At 42.9% G+C, this 16,532-nt stretch overlaps 1 protein-coding gene across 13 annotated transcripts in view; it reads right to left on the reverse strand.

Annotated features, from left to right (window-relative positions):
* Window positions 1-433: 433 nt before the first annotated feature.
* Window positions 434-16,532, reverse strand: part of LOC109271587 (adenylate cyclase type 10-like) — a 61,148-nt gene continuing 45,049 nt past the window's right edge. For 3 of the 13 annotated variants that reach the window (XM_019457041.2, XM_019457042.2, XM_019457044.2), the window contains 12 exons: window positions 12,581-12,644; window positions 11,155-11,374; window positions 10,671-10,796; window positions 7,211-7,383; window positions 6,155-6,311; window positions 3,986-4,190; window positions 3,800-3,896; window positions 2,906-3,024; window positions 2,529-2,646; window positions 1,914-2,112; window positions 1,187-1,400; window positions 434-671 (listed from right to left, as the gene is read on the reverse strand). In XM_019457041.2, the coding sequence (XP_019312586.2) occupies window positions 604-671; window positions 1,187-1,400; window positions 1,914-2,112; window positions 2,529-2,646; window positions 2,906-3,024; window positions 3,800-3,896; window positions 3,986-4,190; window positions 6,155-6,311; window positions 7,211-7,383; window positions 10,671-10,796; window positions 11,155-11,374; window positions 12,581-12,644 (1,760 nt within the window). In that variant the 3' untranslated portion in view covers window positions 434-603. The other 10 variants (XM_019457043.2, XM_053905042.1, XM_019457045.2 and 7 more) reach the window with 10 other exon arrangements.

Genomic DNA, 16,532 nt, shown 5'->3' on the forward strand with positions numbered 1-16,532 from the left:
GCCATCAAACAGATAAAGGTCAAAAGTCAAAGGCAGCAGCTCTAGAAAGGGAGAATAAAACAGAGGAGGGCTAGAGTCATATACATTTTGGCAATTTCATTTTCACACGAGAATCCCCAAGTCACACAGTGCAAAAGAGAAATGGGTTTCTCTGTTGGTACACAGCCATATGGGCCTCTCCAAAGATTCCTTGACTTTTTAGGAACTCATTACCACGTCTGCGCCAAGGGGATAACATCAAAGCACTAGTATTGCCGGCCTTAAGTATCCACAACCTCTGTATCAGGGCTGAGTTTTCCATCTGCTAATGGATCTCGCCTTACATGAGAAGCAATCAGTTCATCCCAGAGCCTCCCAGATGTCCAGTCGACTGCTGGTTCTAATTTCTGCCTCAGTTGTGCCAGTAACTGCTAAGAGTTAAGAAAGATCTACATTTCATGCTTCAGAAACATAGGCTTTTATTTTGACAAAGATATAGACAGTGGTGAGTGTAAACGGCTAGTGTATTTAATACATATACTGTCCAGTATCTTAAAAAGGAGAACTTGGATCATTTCTTTGTGTTATATACAAGAGAACAATGGTCCCTTCAAATGAGTTTTTTTAACATATACATTCTTGAATTTCTTCTTCATCTTTATTCTCCCTGACATCAGCTACTCTGTCAAATCCTGAAAGCAGGAACGTAAAGAATATCACAAACCCAAAGAAAGTCCTCAGTGCTTACAAATCTAACTCATTGCCCTAGAAAAGGAGGAGATTTGCTGGGCCCTGAGGCAAGGAACTATATTCCTTCCTCTCTTTTCCTTGCCCACATCTTACCATTTACCTTCATAGATATTACATTGTGAATTCTAAGGCTTCCTTCTCCCTTAGTGACCATCCAGCTCCTCCACAGAAACAACCCAGTGGTTTAAGCTGAGATCAAGGAGGAACTTCCAATGCTTGAGGGTACAGATGTGGAAACAAAGGGCTGAGAGAGGCTCTCAGTTTATTATTTAACAATATACGGAACCCCCTCTGTCTGGGCTGGGTCCAGCACTAATGAGAGGATAATTACCCGTGGAGCAAGGACTAACTCCTTACAGTTACGTTTCCCTTCTTACTTTGGAGCAGACTTTGACTGCCTGTAAGAATCTGAGACTGTAACGTCTCTCAGACAAGGGTTCCAGGAAGGAATGCTTACTCTGTATTCCTAAATTTCCTCCAAAGGAGTTGTTTTCCTCCAGGAATTCTCCCTCTATCCAAATCCTGGTCAAGCAGGTGTCAAAAGGTCTGATGATGTCAGTCAAGGACATGGATTCTCCTTTTCCAGATCTCATTACAGAGGCTTTAAGCTCAGAGACCCACTGGTGATAGACGGGGCAGGTCACACATCTAGAGAAGAACTCCTTGAAGTACTGAAAGGAGAGGGAAGTCCGTGAGTTCAAGGATGAGCAGTGTCTTCCTCCATCTGCTCCACCAGGAATTCTGACAGTGCACACTCACTCAGGGCTCGGGGGACAGGGAGGAGTTACTCAGGGCACAGCACGCCCAGAAAGTTGGTTTTGAGATACAGGGGAACTGGAATGGCTTAGACGCAGAAGGCAGGGCGGAAGAGAGACATGTCAAACTGAGCCAGAGTGGGTCCACGGAGAAGGGCTAAACGTTAACATCTTAACGGTACTGGGTAGTAGCTGTGCAAAGGCAGAAAGTCAGGGAGTCCGGTCCTGACCTATATGCAAGAATATCTGGGAGGGTACATGAGGCATGTGGAAAGACTTCCTAGGTGGAGGAAGAAAAGGGTTTGAGGAGGAAAAAGAGACAGAAGCAGCAAGGAGAAGAGGAAGTGGGAGATGTAGGCATCAGAAAGAGCATCACAGGATCAAACTAGAACTTAGGTGTCAGGGGAAGGACAGTAGAGAAACAGGTACCTTGAGGGCTTGGCTGCGAGTCTCTGGGAGAGTATGCATGAAGACATCTTCTGGCATTTTTTGTAACATCAGCACATGGCACTCTAGGAATCGGACAAAGCCATGTGAACCAAACAGTGAGGCATTGGTTCTTTTCACCAACTGGTGAGCTTTGGAGAAGTGCTGCTCAAACAGATTCCACTGAGAGTTCTGGGCAAACCTGGAGGGAAAGAGGCACAGCTCGCAGCTCGATCCCCTGCTTACCGACCTTGGCTCTTTCACAGAACCATCACTTCTTTCAGGCCGTAAGACCCCCTGCGTGCTCAGCGCTGTGATGCTGGCAAGTGGCCAAGGCTGCTGACTCACATGAAGGAGACTTAAAAGGAGACTGTGGGTTACCCAGCACTTAAATGTAACCTTCACCTTAGCTCTCAACCTATAGGCCCGAACCTGCTAAGGGACGAGAAGAACCCCTCTATAAGATGGGAGGGATGAGAGGGAAAGGTCTTTAGGAGTAGTTTAGAGATGCAGAATAGCCCTGCCTGGAGGGGTAAAAGGCAGTAGCTTAAATGACCCCCATGATGTCCTTAATTTTCTAGCTTGTCCCACCGAGTAAGACTCTGGTACCCACATTACCACATGGCCAGAGACGAGTGGACCCCCAGCATGACATTACTCTGAGAGTTCAGAATGCAGCTGTGCTCATAGCGTTGAACGAAACACAGACACTCGCTGAAGGGCCGACATAGCAATCCTGTGGACAGAGAAGGTAACCAGGTGAGGATCAGTTATCTACCGTAGGAACTGGTATAGGTGTATGTACAGGGGAGCGGATAACACCTGAAATGCAGACATCCTGAATCACAATGTGATTCCTAGACGTTAAGGAACCAGGAGTTGGAGCAGGGGCCATGCCCAAGGGACAGGCTCATGACTACCTGTGTTCCAAACACAGAGCCATATCCAAGGTCTGAATCCTTCAGGAGTATAGCAGAGCCCTACACAAGATTTACCTTTTCCATAGAGCAGCAGATCTAAGCAAGCAGAATAGAAGCAGGCCAGGCCAAGGACATCATGACCCTGGGAAATGAGCACCCACTGGCTCTCCAGCACATGGACACACAGGTCAAATCTGCCAAGAGACAGAGCTATTGGGACCAGCTAGAGAGTAGGGAGGATGGTACAGGAGAGAAGGGGATCTTACATCTTCAAAGAAGCCTAACATCTCTATATTTCCCCACCTGGGCTCTATTTATATATAAAGTGTCTGTGCCTGAGATCAGACCTGCCTCTAAGCAAAGGAAGTGGGGGAAAATGCCTGAGACAGTTTCCAGGTTCTTTCCTGAACTACTGCAATTACCTACCTCTCTGTAGAGAAATGGAGGAGGAGGAGGAGGAGGAGGGGGGGGGAGGAGGAGGGAAGGGGGAGGGGGAGGGGGGAGAAAGGGGAGGATGAGGGGGAGGAGGAGGAGGAGGAGAGAAAGTGGGAAAAAGGAGGGGAAGGGGGAAAAGGAAGGAGAAGAAGGGTGAGGAAGGAGGGGGAAGGGGAGAGGGGAGGAGAGGGGAGGGGAGGGGAGGGGAGGGGAGAAGAGGAGAGGAGAGAGGAGAGGAGAGGAGAGGAGAGGAGAGGAGAGGAGAGGGGAGGAGGGAGGAGAGGAGAGGGGAGGAGGGAGGAGAGGAGAGGAGAGGAGAGGAGAGGAGGGAGGAGAGGAGAGGAGAAGAGAAGAATATGTTGCAGCTCAGATTCTGCCTTTCCATTCCTGAACCCCACACTTAAGACAATGCTTCCTGGAATGACTAGAGAAGAGACAGCCTGGCTGTAAGAATGGAACAGCATCTCCCTCTCCATTTCAGATACCCTCCCCTCTTAGGCAACAAATACAAATGGCAGAAAATGATCTTAATACTTTTTCTTCAGAAATGCAGATCTGAAGAGAACTGAGAGAACCAGAGTCTCCAGAGCTGGTTTCTTGAGGTGTCTGCATATCTCACGAGCTTGAAAACCTAAGGAGGTTAAAGAGCATCGTGTGAGGTCTAGCTGTGAACCTGGCCTCTCTAAAAGCCCTAGGACCGCCAGCCCCAAGCCCCATTACCCAGCTTGATGGAGAAGTCGAGATGGCCGAGGCAGAGCTTGGTATAGGCCAAGGCCTGCATGAGCTGGGCCGTGGCCAACAGTCCCTCCCTGGAGAACCAACATAGGCTGCTCTTCTGAATGGCCACCTGCTCACAGTGCAGCCACCTGTCCCTGTCACCCATATTCTGGGAGAATTGGGACAGGGCCACATAGGTAGAGACAACCTGCGGGTGAAACAAACATGGGCCAAAATATTCTGACTGTGCATTCATGCCACACCTCCACCTTGTCCCTTTCCTGCAGAAGAGCCCTCTGTGGTGCCTTGCTGCCCACTTGCTTGGGACCTGCTGATCATTCCCACCACCTGATCTTCAAACAAACCACTTTCTCTACTGCCCCTCTTTTTGTTTTCTGAGCCCAGACTTCCCCTTTAAAACACTGGCCAAACTGTACTTCTGTGTTTTCTCTAATGAAGGCTTCTGATGCTTGCTCCTTAGCACTCTTCAGAACTGCTGCCTGCCTAGATGTCTAGTATAAGTATGTGCACATTTGACGTCATTGACGACTCTCTTCTTAAAACACCGTCTTCGCTAGGTTTTTGAGGACATGAGATTCTCTTTGAAACTGCTCAGTTTCTTTTGCCAATTTCTGCTTATGACCCTGAACTCCTAACATTGGAACAACCATTATGTGCCAGGCACTAATCTTGATTCCAGGAAAACAGACAATAGATCAGTGAAATATACAGAATGTTAGGTGATAATAAATGCAATGGAGAAAAATTACCTAGTTTCATGGCTTTTAGTACCATTTACACACTGATGACCCATGAATTTCTATTTCCCAGCCCAGACCTCTCAAATATACCCCACATTCATATATTTAATTGCCTACTTAACATCTCCATCTACATGTCTAATAGGTATCTCAAATTAAACATGTCTAAAACCTGGTTCCAGTCTTCCCCCCCCCCCCCCACCGCCCCATCTGCTCCTTCTGCACAGTGCCCCATCCCAATTAAGAGCACTTCTATCCCACTAGAAGTCCAACCAATCTTGGGATTATCCTGGACTCTTTTCTCTCTCCCATCCCAGAACTGATCCAAGAGTGAATCCTGTTGGTTCTCTCTGGACAGAAGACCACCCCTCCCCACTTCCTCTGCCACCACAATCCAAGCCAACTCTCTCTTGCCTGTATCATTTACCATAGCCTCCTAACTTGCCTTCCTGCTTCCTCTCTTGCCTCCTTCAGTTGATTCTCAACACAGCAGACAGAACGATCTTATTAAAATAGAAGTAGACTCTGTCACTCCTCTTCTCAGAACCTGCCCCCTGCTTCCTGTCTTCTTTAAAGTCCAAACCCCAACTGTTGCCCCAGAGGCCGGCACCATCGGCCATCAACCCCCTCCCTGGCTCTCTGACTCATCTCCTGGTTCAGTCTCCTCCCCTCTAGTCGCACCGGCCTCCTCACCGTTCCTCAAACGCAGAGAGCATGCCTTGTGCATTCACTGTGCCTTCTGCCTGTCCACTCTTCTCCCTCATAGCCAAGTGGCTTACTTTCTCATCTCTTCAGAGATTTGCCCAAATGTCACCTGCCCAGTGAGGCTTTCCCTAGCACCTTGTTTAAAACTGCACCCCACCCCCAGCTCCCAGAACCCCATGGCCCCCTGTCTCCCCTTAATTTTTCTCCATCAAATTTATTACCACCTAGCATTCTATGTATTTCACTGATCTGTTGTCTGTTTTCCTAGAATCAAGATTAGTGCCTGGCACATAATGGGTGTTCATCAAATATTTATGGAACATATGGATAAAAAAGAGAGACAGACAGATGGACACTAAAATTAGGAAGATGTTTCCCTTCCTTCTTTTTTCCTAAGTCAGCAATTCTAATCCTTTTTTAGCTCATGGACTTCTTTGAGAACCTGATGAAAGCTGTGACTCCTTCCCTACCTCCCACCACTTCTGAACATACGCACAAAAGCCGACATTCAGTTCAGGGAACTCACAGATAGCCAAACCTGGAAACCCACCTAAAAACTGCAATATGAGAGATGCTGCTCAAGCATATGATCGGTATGTCCCATTAATTCTGGGTTATTGTGGAACCGTGTTAAACCCAGGAATCTCTCTCCCTAGCATTTTAGGTTTCTGAGTGAGGTCCAGCGGTAAAGCAAGGATGTGCTCACCGGGGCTCCGCTTGCCAACTCCTCAGCAGAGTTCTTCTGCATAAGAGTGGCAAGGCCGGCGAACCTGCGGCTGCTGGTCGTGGTCTCCAGGTTGTAGAGCTGCCAGAGCAGGGAGAGACAGCGCACCCGCTGCTGCAGGACTGCCAGCTTCTTCTTACTGTGAGGAAGCGCAGAGTGATTAGCGTGCCCTCAGCCTGCACCGGTGCCCAACTGTCCCTCCCCACAAAAATCCAAATCTACTCATCAGGGGACCTTCTACAGACTTTCAAACTCAGAAATGCTCCCAGGATCCCATTACTTCTAACCCCATAAGCCTTTTGAAATCATCTTTTTTTTAAGTAGGCTCCACACCCAGCATAGGGTGTGATTAATAATCATGTGCTGTACTGACTGAGCCAGCTTAGGTGGTCCAAGCTGACTGGAAAAATTCAGAGAAGTATTTTTAAAAAGTTCATTCTTTGAATTGCTATTTTGAATATATTTCCTATTATTACAGCTCAATAACTGGGTAGCAATTTAATATTTTTATATAGAACAGAAATAATATTAAATTGCTACATATATGTATATATGCCTATGTGTGTGTTTGTATACAAACATACATATGTGTATCTTGATTTGAAACAGACAGGGTAACATGTATCTTTGTTTGAAAAATACAGTGTAACACCATGCTTCAAAAAGAAAAGAAGTCCTGGGACACCTGGATGGCTCAGCTGGTTAAGCGTCTGACTCTTGATTTTGGCTCAGGTCACGATCTCACAGTTCTGTGAGTTCGAGCCTTACACTGGGCTCTGCGCTGACAGTGCAGAGCCTGCTTGGGATTCTCTCTCCCTCTTTCTCTGTCCCTCCCCCACTCATACTCTCTCTTTCTCAAAAAAAAAAGTCCTCATTCTGCTACATTTCATTGGCTCAGAGAGTAAGGTAGAGAAACTAGGACTGTTATATGCTTGAAAAGCAGAGTCTTAGGTCAATATGGGCAACACTCCAAGTTGGGTCCTAGTTTAGTTCTCTGTGATCATAAAGGGACCACGATAACTTGGCCAGACTCCTCACTTCTCACTAGGGTTGTCTGGAGATCGGCTGAGGCAACAGGAACGCCAGTATTTTTCCAGGAATGTTTGTAAAAGAACACCAAACCAGGTCCAAGGGAAACTCCTTTTCAGCAGTTGAAGGCCTTGCCTGGCCAATTTTTTGGCTAGGGTGATCTGTCCCATGTTGAAACATACCTGGAGACAGGGAAAATGAGAAATGGTAATGTAAACATGGGAAGAGTACTATGGATGAGGCTCTGGACTTAACACACTGGCTCCTTCATTTGGGGCCATTTGGGTACTTGGGCTGCTGAGGTGCTGGAGTGAGTGAGCCACAGCAGGGTCTGGCTGCACTAAGGAGCACCAGGAGGACTGTGCACGCGGAAAGGAGAAAACAGGATTGTGGAGAAAACACACTCCTTTCTCATGTCCCACATGTTTGTCAGTGAATAGAGGAAGGCTGTGATTTAGAAAGTGATACTGCCAGACTGAGACAGGACTGTCATTTGAGTAGAGACTCAGATGCTTCAGATGCTATTGAATGGATCTGAAATATCACCAAATTCTTTCTCTGTCTTACTAAATAGTGCACCCACCACTGTGTATTGGGGGCGGGTGTAGGAACTGAAGAACCTTGAGGTTATCATAGCCTTCACATTTTAAGACTAAACGCTCCAAGAAGGTGAGAGAGCCTATGGTGATTCCAGAACAATCTTGGGAAGACTGCACAATAACTTCTTCTTGTAAAGGGAAAGAAATAATTATTTAACATTGCTTCAAAGACATCTGGATTGAAACACAAATAATGTGGAAATCTCTAATAATTCTTTTTGGCATTCACAGGCATTACACATGTCAGGTAAGGTTTATACTGAAATTAGTTTTTATTTAGTTTTCTTTTTTAATTTTAAAGCTCAGCTCTCTAAGAAAACACCCCCCATGGTTTTATGAAGCTATTATGTATAAACTGATAATTATGCCAACACCTTTTGCTCTGTTATTTAATAGTAGTGAGGCTGAGAAAAGTTGCTGAGCTGTCCTGAGTTATTCTTACACAATAAATAAATTTACTACTATATGTCTTTCGTAAATAGAATGTCTTATGGCATGCTTTCCCCAGAGTTTCTATTTGTTATACAAATCTCATTCCCTGGGGAAATCTGATATGATACAGAATGATCTATGAAGTATATATATTTCTTTAAGTAAGATGTAGAATGGGACATAGAGAGTTCCCATTTGTATGTAACAAAGGAAAGAGACCATTTACATTTATGTGTGCCAAGGTAGAGTACATAAAGATACATAATCTGGGGAGGGGACACAGTAGCTGAGTGATGGGGTTGAGGGGGTACTTTCAAATATATGTTCTTTTTTCCCCCCTAGATTTATTGAGATGTAGTTGACCATAATATTGTGTAAGTTTAAGGTGTACAACATGATGATTTTTTATTGAGATAGAACATATAATGTATTAGTTTTAGGTATTCAACATAAACTTTTTTTCTGGATGAGGACTTTTAATATCTATTAGCAATTTTCAAAAACATAATAAAGTATTGTTAACTATAGTCACTATGCTGTATGTTACATCCCTAGGGCTTATTTGTCTTACAACTTGAAGTTTGTACCTTTTGACCACTTTAACCCAAATTTTGTCCACCCCCCCAAACTGTCCTAAAATTAGTTTACATATACTCCATTGAGCAAAGGGCATGAATAAGCAATTCACAGAAAAATAAGTGACTGATAAACCGATAAAAAATAATGTACCTTATTAAGAAATACATATTAAAGTACAATCTAACTTTCATCTACGGATTAGCAAGTTAAAAAAATTTTTTTAACGTTTATTCATTGTTGAGAGATAGAAACTGAGCATGAGCAGGGGAGGGGCAGAGAGAGGGGGAGACACAGAATCTGAAGCGGGCTCCAGGCTCTGAGTCGTCAGCACAGAGCCCAACGCGGGGCTCGAACTCACAAACCATGAGATCATGACCTGAGCCAAAGTCGGACGCTCAACTGACTGAGCCACCCAGGTCCCCGGATTAGCAAGTTTAAAACAGACTGATAACATCTGGTGTTAGTAAGGATGTGAAGAAATGGGGAAAATTGGATTTGATAATCAGACAGTTCCCATCTTACAATGGTTTGACTTGATTTTTTGACTTTACAATGGTGTGAAAGTGACATGAATTCAAAGAAACTATACTTTGAATTTTGATCTTTTTATGGGTAGCAACATATGATGGTATGACACTCTTGTATGCTGGGTGGCAGCAGTGGGAGCACTCCCAGTCAGCCCCAGGATCATAAGGGTGAACAATCAATGCATTTACACTTCTGTTTTTCACTTTCAGTACACTACCCAATAAGTTACATGAGATATTCAACACTTTATTATAAAACAGGCTTTGTGTTAGATGATTTTGCCCGACTGTAGGCTAATGTAACTATTCTCACCCAGTAATGTTTAAGGTAAGCCAGGCTAAACTACAATGTTTGGTAGGTTAGGTGTATTAATTAAATGCATTTTCAATTTGTGATGGATTGGGTTTGGCTAAATGATATTTTCAACTTATCATGGGTTTATTGAGATGTAACCCCATCATAAGTTGAGGAAAATGTGTCATTTTGATGGACAATTTGGCAATATATTTATTAAATGTAAAATCATTTATCTTCCACCTTAGCACTCCTACCTCTGGAAATTTCTCTTCTAGGAACATTCTTACAAGGGAAAAAAAGAGCTATTTACAAGAATATTCACTGTAGCAATGTTTATAGTAAGTAACCTCAAATTAGAGACAACCTAAATGCATATGAAGAAGGGACTGATTAAATAAAGTTTGATACATGCATACAATGGATTACTTGGCAACTGTAACTGGATGTGTACCAACATGCAAAAATGTTCATTCAGTCTGTACTGTTGGGAATATAAATCAACTGCAGACGAAAGAGAATGTAGGATATGATTCTGTTTAAAAAATAAGAGGGGCGCCTGGGTGGCTCAATCAGTTAAGCGTCCAACATCGGCTCAGGTCACGATCTTCCAGTTTGTGAGTTCGAGCCCTGTGTCAGGCCCTGTGCTGACAGCTCAGAGCCCGGAACCTATTTTGGATGCTGTGTCTCCCTCTCCTTGTCTCTCCCCCACTCATGCTGTCTCTCTCTCTCAAAAATAAATAAAACATTAAAAAAATAATAAAAAATAAAAAATAACAGAAAATAATAATGATATGACCATGTGTATATATTTGGTGGAATTTGCACCACATTATTAACCATGCTGGGGATAACATGGGGGTCTTTTCACTTTCTACAAATTGTGTATTGCTAGGTTTCAAATTTGTTAAATCTATTATCATATTATCACACTTGTTATTGCATACAAAAAACCCCAGAGAGATCTTTAAAAAGAAATAATAGCGGAACCCTCAAGGAGAAATAACTCAAACTTCAGGGTCACCCCCTGCCCTCACCTCTGACCGAAGACAGCAGAAAGTGGCCTCCTCAAACTGACAGATCTTCACCTTGTGCTTTTTCAAAAACGAGAAGGCTGAAGGCTGGCCCAGAAGACTGCTTGCCTTCCTCAAATAAAAGAAGGCCTCCAAACAAGACAAGGGATGGAGAAACAGAATTAGGATTTGGGTGGCGCTAGTGGTGCGATTAGGATGAAGGCTGGAGTAAGGTTGTGCTGAGGTCAAGATGTGAATTGGAATCAGGGTTGGGTTCAGAGTTATGGGGAGTGGACGGCACGTGCAAGTCAGGGGCAGGGCCGGCAGCAGTTGGCACTCTTGGACTGGCAACTTCCCACTTCCTGTTTTCTCCTAACTCCCTTCCAGCTCCTTTCTCTCTCCACTTTCCTCTGTTTTTCACCCAAGTTCACTCTGACAGTAAGAAAGCCCACCCAAACTCCCCAGGTGCAAGGGATCGGCTGAGGGGCAGGGAGCAGAGCTTGCTCACCATGTAATTATCTGACAGGTCCAAGGAGGCAGCAGCGGCCTCCAGCAGGTAATAAAACGCACATGTGGCTTCTCCGATGACCAGGCAATGCCGGGTGAGGGGTGAGAGCACTAACTTCAGGATTTCCTCACAGTGACAGGGCTTTGTGGTCAACATGTCTTTCTCGGGGCTGGTCTGAGCCAGCTTCCTGTTCACCTGATCCAGGAACTCTTCCTCTGTTCTTTGTGGAGAGAAGATAAACTGAGAGTGGCCGCAAAGCAGCCACTCTTCTCGGGGCATCCCCAGGTCTCCGAACCACTTTTTCCAGAAAGCTTTCCTTTATAACTCATTAATTCTATGTTTAGCCTTCCCCTCCATCACTCCACGAGTTTTTGAAAATCAGGGACTTGATCTATTATGTCAAAGCCCTATTAGGGATTTTTTAAAAAAACCTAAAGTCAATTTAAGTACCTCACAAACTAAGTGGGGAAACAATCGCATTGAAGAGTAAACTAACAACGTATGAAATAAACACATGAAAATGACACAAGGCAACAAGCAATAATACATTTGTCTATTAGCATATCTGAACTTTGTCATAGCACATTTGAACATTATTTTACACAACACCATCTTATCCTACGATGACCCTTTCAGACAGGCAAAAACCACCTTCCTTTTACCGATGAGGAAACTGAGGCTTGGAGAGCCTGAGTGCCTTCTGAACGACCTCACAGCTACTGAATGGAACCAAGACTAGAGCTCACTTCTCTGACTCCTAGTGCAGTGAACTTTTCACAGGCATGAGTTCAAAAGAGTTTAGATCTCTCTGAGATGGACATATGGGAACTGAGGAGGGCTTTGAAGAATGGTGAACACTCTGATAAGTAGGAGGATGTGGAAGCCACTTAGTATTTCAGAAAGGGGGGATTGTGTGAGTAAAGATATACAGGTTGAGTGTGGGAAGGATTCATGTGGAATACAGATTTTTGTTTGAAAACCGTAAGAAATCAGGTTGGATAAAAGGACAGAAAACTCCAGCATGGCTGGTGAATTCAAGGTAGGGATATTTAAAATTGATGGGCCAGGCATTAGAATGCCAGGAGGCACGTGATTAGGAAATGTAAATTCATTTTAATATCATCCAGAGCCAAACATAATTGAGAAGGCAAATTTTTAGTGGAGAAAACAATCTGCTATGTGTACAATGCATTTGAAAGCTATTAAATGAAGCTTTTTCTAAACATTAAGAAATAATTTCCCCACAAAGAATCAAAAATTGCCTTTCCAATTCTGTTAACTTGAACTCTGGGCTGAGTACAAGGCTCACTACTCCTGGGTGGTCAGAAGCCTTCCTGGTCTGCAGTTGAGGTGAGTGCCCCAGGTTAATAGTCACCTGTGTCTCACTTCCCGGCCCCCCACACCCACTGTCAGCATCTCCCTTTACCTGTAGTGTTCACTTGTGAAGGCCTCCTGACTTCTGCATTCTTTTGTCTGGAACTGAAAACTATCTGCAGGGAAAAAAAAGATTATCATCTTTAATTATCCATCTTTGTATTAACTGAGACATTTTGAATTCCTGACTACCTCTCCTCTGCAGCTTAGTTCATGAGCTAATTGCCTCCCCCATTGTTCAAATGGTAAGGTTTAGTATCAGCCTGCACACAAAATAGGAGGGTAGATTACAAATTCCTTAATCCTTCCAGTAGTAACTCCTCCCTACCCCTCTCCCCTGTCAACACCAGCTTCTATCAAAGTAGAAAAAGATAAGATCTGGTTGGGGCTTGACGGCTGTCTTCAATTATGGAAGAAGGCATGACTCGATTTGCATTTCCTTGATGATCAGCGATGTTGAGCATCCTTTCATGTGTCTGTTGGCCAGCTGTATTTCTTTGGAGGAATGTCTACTTATGCCTTCTGCCCATTTTTTAATTGGATTTTTTGCATTTTGGGTGTTGAGTTTTCTAAGTTCCTTATATATTTTGGATACTAACCCTTTATCAGATAATGCCATTTGCAAATAACTTTTCCCATTCCGTAAGTTGCCTTTTAGTTTTGTTGATTGTTTCCTTCACTGTGTGGGAGTTTTTTATTTTGATGTAGTCCGAATAGTTTATTTTTGCTTTTGTTTCCCTTGCCTCAGGAGACATATCTAGAAAGAAGATGCTATGGCTGATGTCAAAGAGGTTACTGCCTGTGTTCTCTTCTAGGATTTTTATGGTATCAGGTCTTCACATTTAAGTCTTTAACCCATTTTGTTTATTTTTTATTTATTTATATAATTTATTGTCAAATTGGTTTCCATACAACACCCAGTTCTCATCCTCAATGCCCATCACCCACTTTCCCCTCTCCCCCACGCCCTCATCAACCCTCTGTTCTCTGTATTTAAGAGTCTTTTATGGTTTGCCTCCTTCCCTCTCTGTAACTTTTTTTCCCCCTTCCCCTCCCCCATGGTCTTCTGTTAAGTTTCTCAGCATCTGCATATGAGTGAAAACATATGGTATCTGTCTCTCTGCCTGACTTATGTCACTTAGCATAATACTCTCCAGTTCCATCCACGTTGCTACAAGTGGCCAGATTTCATTCTTTCTCATTGCCAAGTATTATTCCATTGTATGTAAAAACCACAACCTCTTTATCCATTCATCAGTTGATAGACATTTAAGCTCTTTCCATAATTTGGCTATTGTTGAAAGTGCTGCTGTAAACATTGGGGTACAAGTGTCCCTACGCATCAGCACTCCTGTATCCTGTATCTTGGGTAAATTCCTAGCAGTGCTATTGTTGGATCATAGGGTAGATCTATTTTTAAGTTTTTGAGGAACATCCACACTGTTTTCCAGAGCAGCTGCACCAGTTTGCATTCCCACCAACAGTGCAAGAGGGTTCCCATTTCTCCACATCCTCTCCAGCATCTTAGTCTACTGATTTGTTCATTTTAGCCACTCTGATCAGCATGAGATGGTATCTCAGTGTGGTTTTGATTTGTATTTCCCTGATGAGGAGTGACGTTGAGCATCTTTTCATGTGCCTGTTGGCCATCTGGATGTCTTCTTTAGAAAAGTGTCTATTCATGGCTTCTGCCCATTTCTTCACTGGATTATTTGTTTTTCAGGTGTGGAATTTGGTGAGTTCTTTATAGATTTTGGATACTAGCCCTTTATCCGATATGTCATTTGCAAATATCTTTTCCCACTCCGTCGGTTGCCTCTTAGTTTTGTTGATTGTTTCCTTTGCAGTGCAGAAGCTTTTTATCTTGATGAGGCCCCAATAATTCATTTTTGCCTTTAATTCCCTTGCCTTTGGAGATGTGTTGAGTAAGAAATTGCTGCAGCTGAGGTCAGAGAGTCTTTAGCCCATTTTGAATTTATTTTTGTGTATGGGGTAAGAAAGTAGTCCAGTTTCATTCTTTTGCATGTTTGCTGTCCAGTTTTTCCAAAACCATTTGTTGAAGAGACGGTCTTTTTCCCAATGGATATTCTTTGCTGCTTTGCCGAAGATTAATTGACCATGTAAGTGTGGGTTCATTTCTGAGTTTTCTATTCTGTTCTATTGATATATGTGTCTATTTTTGCGCCAGTAACAGTTTTGAGGACTACAGCTTTGTAATATAACTTGAGGTCCGGAATTGCAATGCTTCCAGCTTTGTTTTTCTTTTTCAAAGTTGCTTTGGCTATTCGGTATCTTTTGTGGTTCCATACAAATTTTAGGATGGTTTGTTCTAGCTCTGTGAAAAATACTGCTGGTATTTTAATAGGGATTGCATTAAATGTGTAGATTGCTTTTGGCAGTATAGACATTTTAACAATATTTGTTCTTCCAAGCCATGAGCATGGAAGGTCTTTCCATTTCTTTGCATTATCTTCACTTACAATCAGGAAAATGCAAAGCAAAACTACAATGAGATATCACCTCACACCTGTCAGAACGGCTAAAATCAACAACACGAGAAACAACAGGTGTTGGTGAGGATGTGGAGAAGGGGGAACCCTCTTACACTGTTGGTGAGAATATAAAATGGTGCAGCCACTGTGGAGAACAGTATGGAGGTTCCTCAAAAAGTTAAAAATAAAACTACCCCACGATCCAGCAATCACACTACTAGGTATTTACCAAAAGAGTACAAAAATAATAATTCAAAGGAATACATACATCCTGATGTTTATAGCAGCATTGTCTATAACAGCCAAATTATGGAAACAGCCCATGTATACATGGTATATGTATACAATGGAATATTAGTCAGCCATAAAAAATGTGAAACCTTGTCATTTGCCATGACATGGATGGAGTTAGAGAGTATTATGCTAAGGGGATAAGTCAGTCAGAGAAAGATACATAGTTTATGATTTCTCTCATATGTGGAATTTAAGAAACAAACAAATGAGCAAAGGGGAAAAGAGAGAGAGAGAGAGAGATAAACCAAGAAACAGACTCTTAACTATAGAAAACAAACTGATGGTTACTAGAGGCAAGGTGGGTGGAGGAATGGGGGAAATAGGTGATGGGCACTTGTGATGAGCACCAGGTGTCAGATGGAAGTGTTCAATCACTATATTGTACATTTGAGGCTAATATCACACTGTACATTAACTGGAATTTACATAAAAACTTCAAGAAAAAGGAAGGCACAACTCTGAAAAATTGGTGAAGTTTCAAGAAGGTAGATTTCACCTTGATGTAAGAAGCTTTCTAACAGCTGTTGGCAATGAAATAGGCTGTCCAATAACTGAAAATGTTAAAACAAAAAGGATGAACACTAATTTAGGATGTGGGAGAAGGGCTTTGGGAAACACCCATTCACTAATCCAAACTTCTTCAACTAACTCCTATTTATCCCTGAATTCTCACTTCTGGCATTATTTCCCTCACGGGAGAGTTCTCTCCTACTCACTTTTCAGACTGGGAGAAGGGCCCCTTCTCTATGTACCTCAATGCCTAGGTATGCTATTTTCATTGCCTTTACCATGCCATATTGGAATTCTCTATTTATATATCAACCCCAAAACTGGTAACTTCAGGGACCCAGGCTTATTCATTTTGTATTCTTAATTTTAGATGAAGCATCTGATACATACAAGGGCCCCATATATGTGTACATCGTTGAATAATTATAATAATAAAAAAAAACAGTAACTAAAATGTATTGAGCACTAACCATGTGCCTGGCACTATTCAAAGCACATTATATATATTTTAACTTATTTCATTCTCATAGCAACTCTGTGAAATTGGTAATTTTCCCCAATTAATTGAGGTTAAGTAACTTGCCCAAGACTGCCACCCAAAACAAGCGTGATCTCTAAAGTTCTTTTTAACTCTGGGCTTACATTTTTATTTCTGGTGCTTCAGGGATAAATGGATCTTTCTGCCTATTTTTCTCCCTAATCTGATTC

The sequence above is a fragment of the Panthera pardus genome, unplaced genomic scaffold (assembly GCF_024362965.1).
Source record: "Panthera pardus isolate Hobbes unplaced genomic scaffold, ASM2436296v1 HiC_scaffold_17, whole genome shotgun sequence".
Taxonomy (NCBI): Eukaryota; Metazoa; Chordata; class Mammalia; order Carnivora; family Felidae; genus Panthera; species Panthera pardus.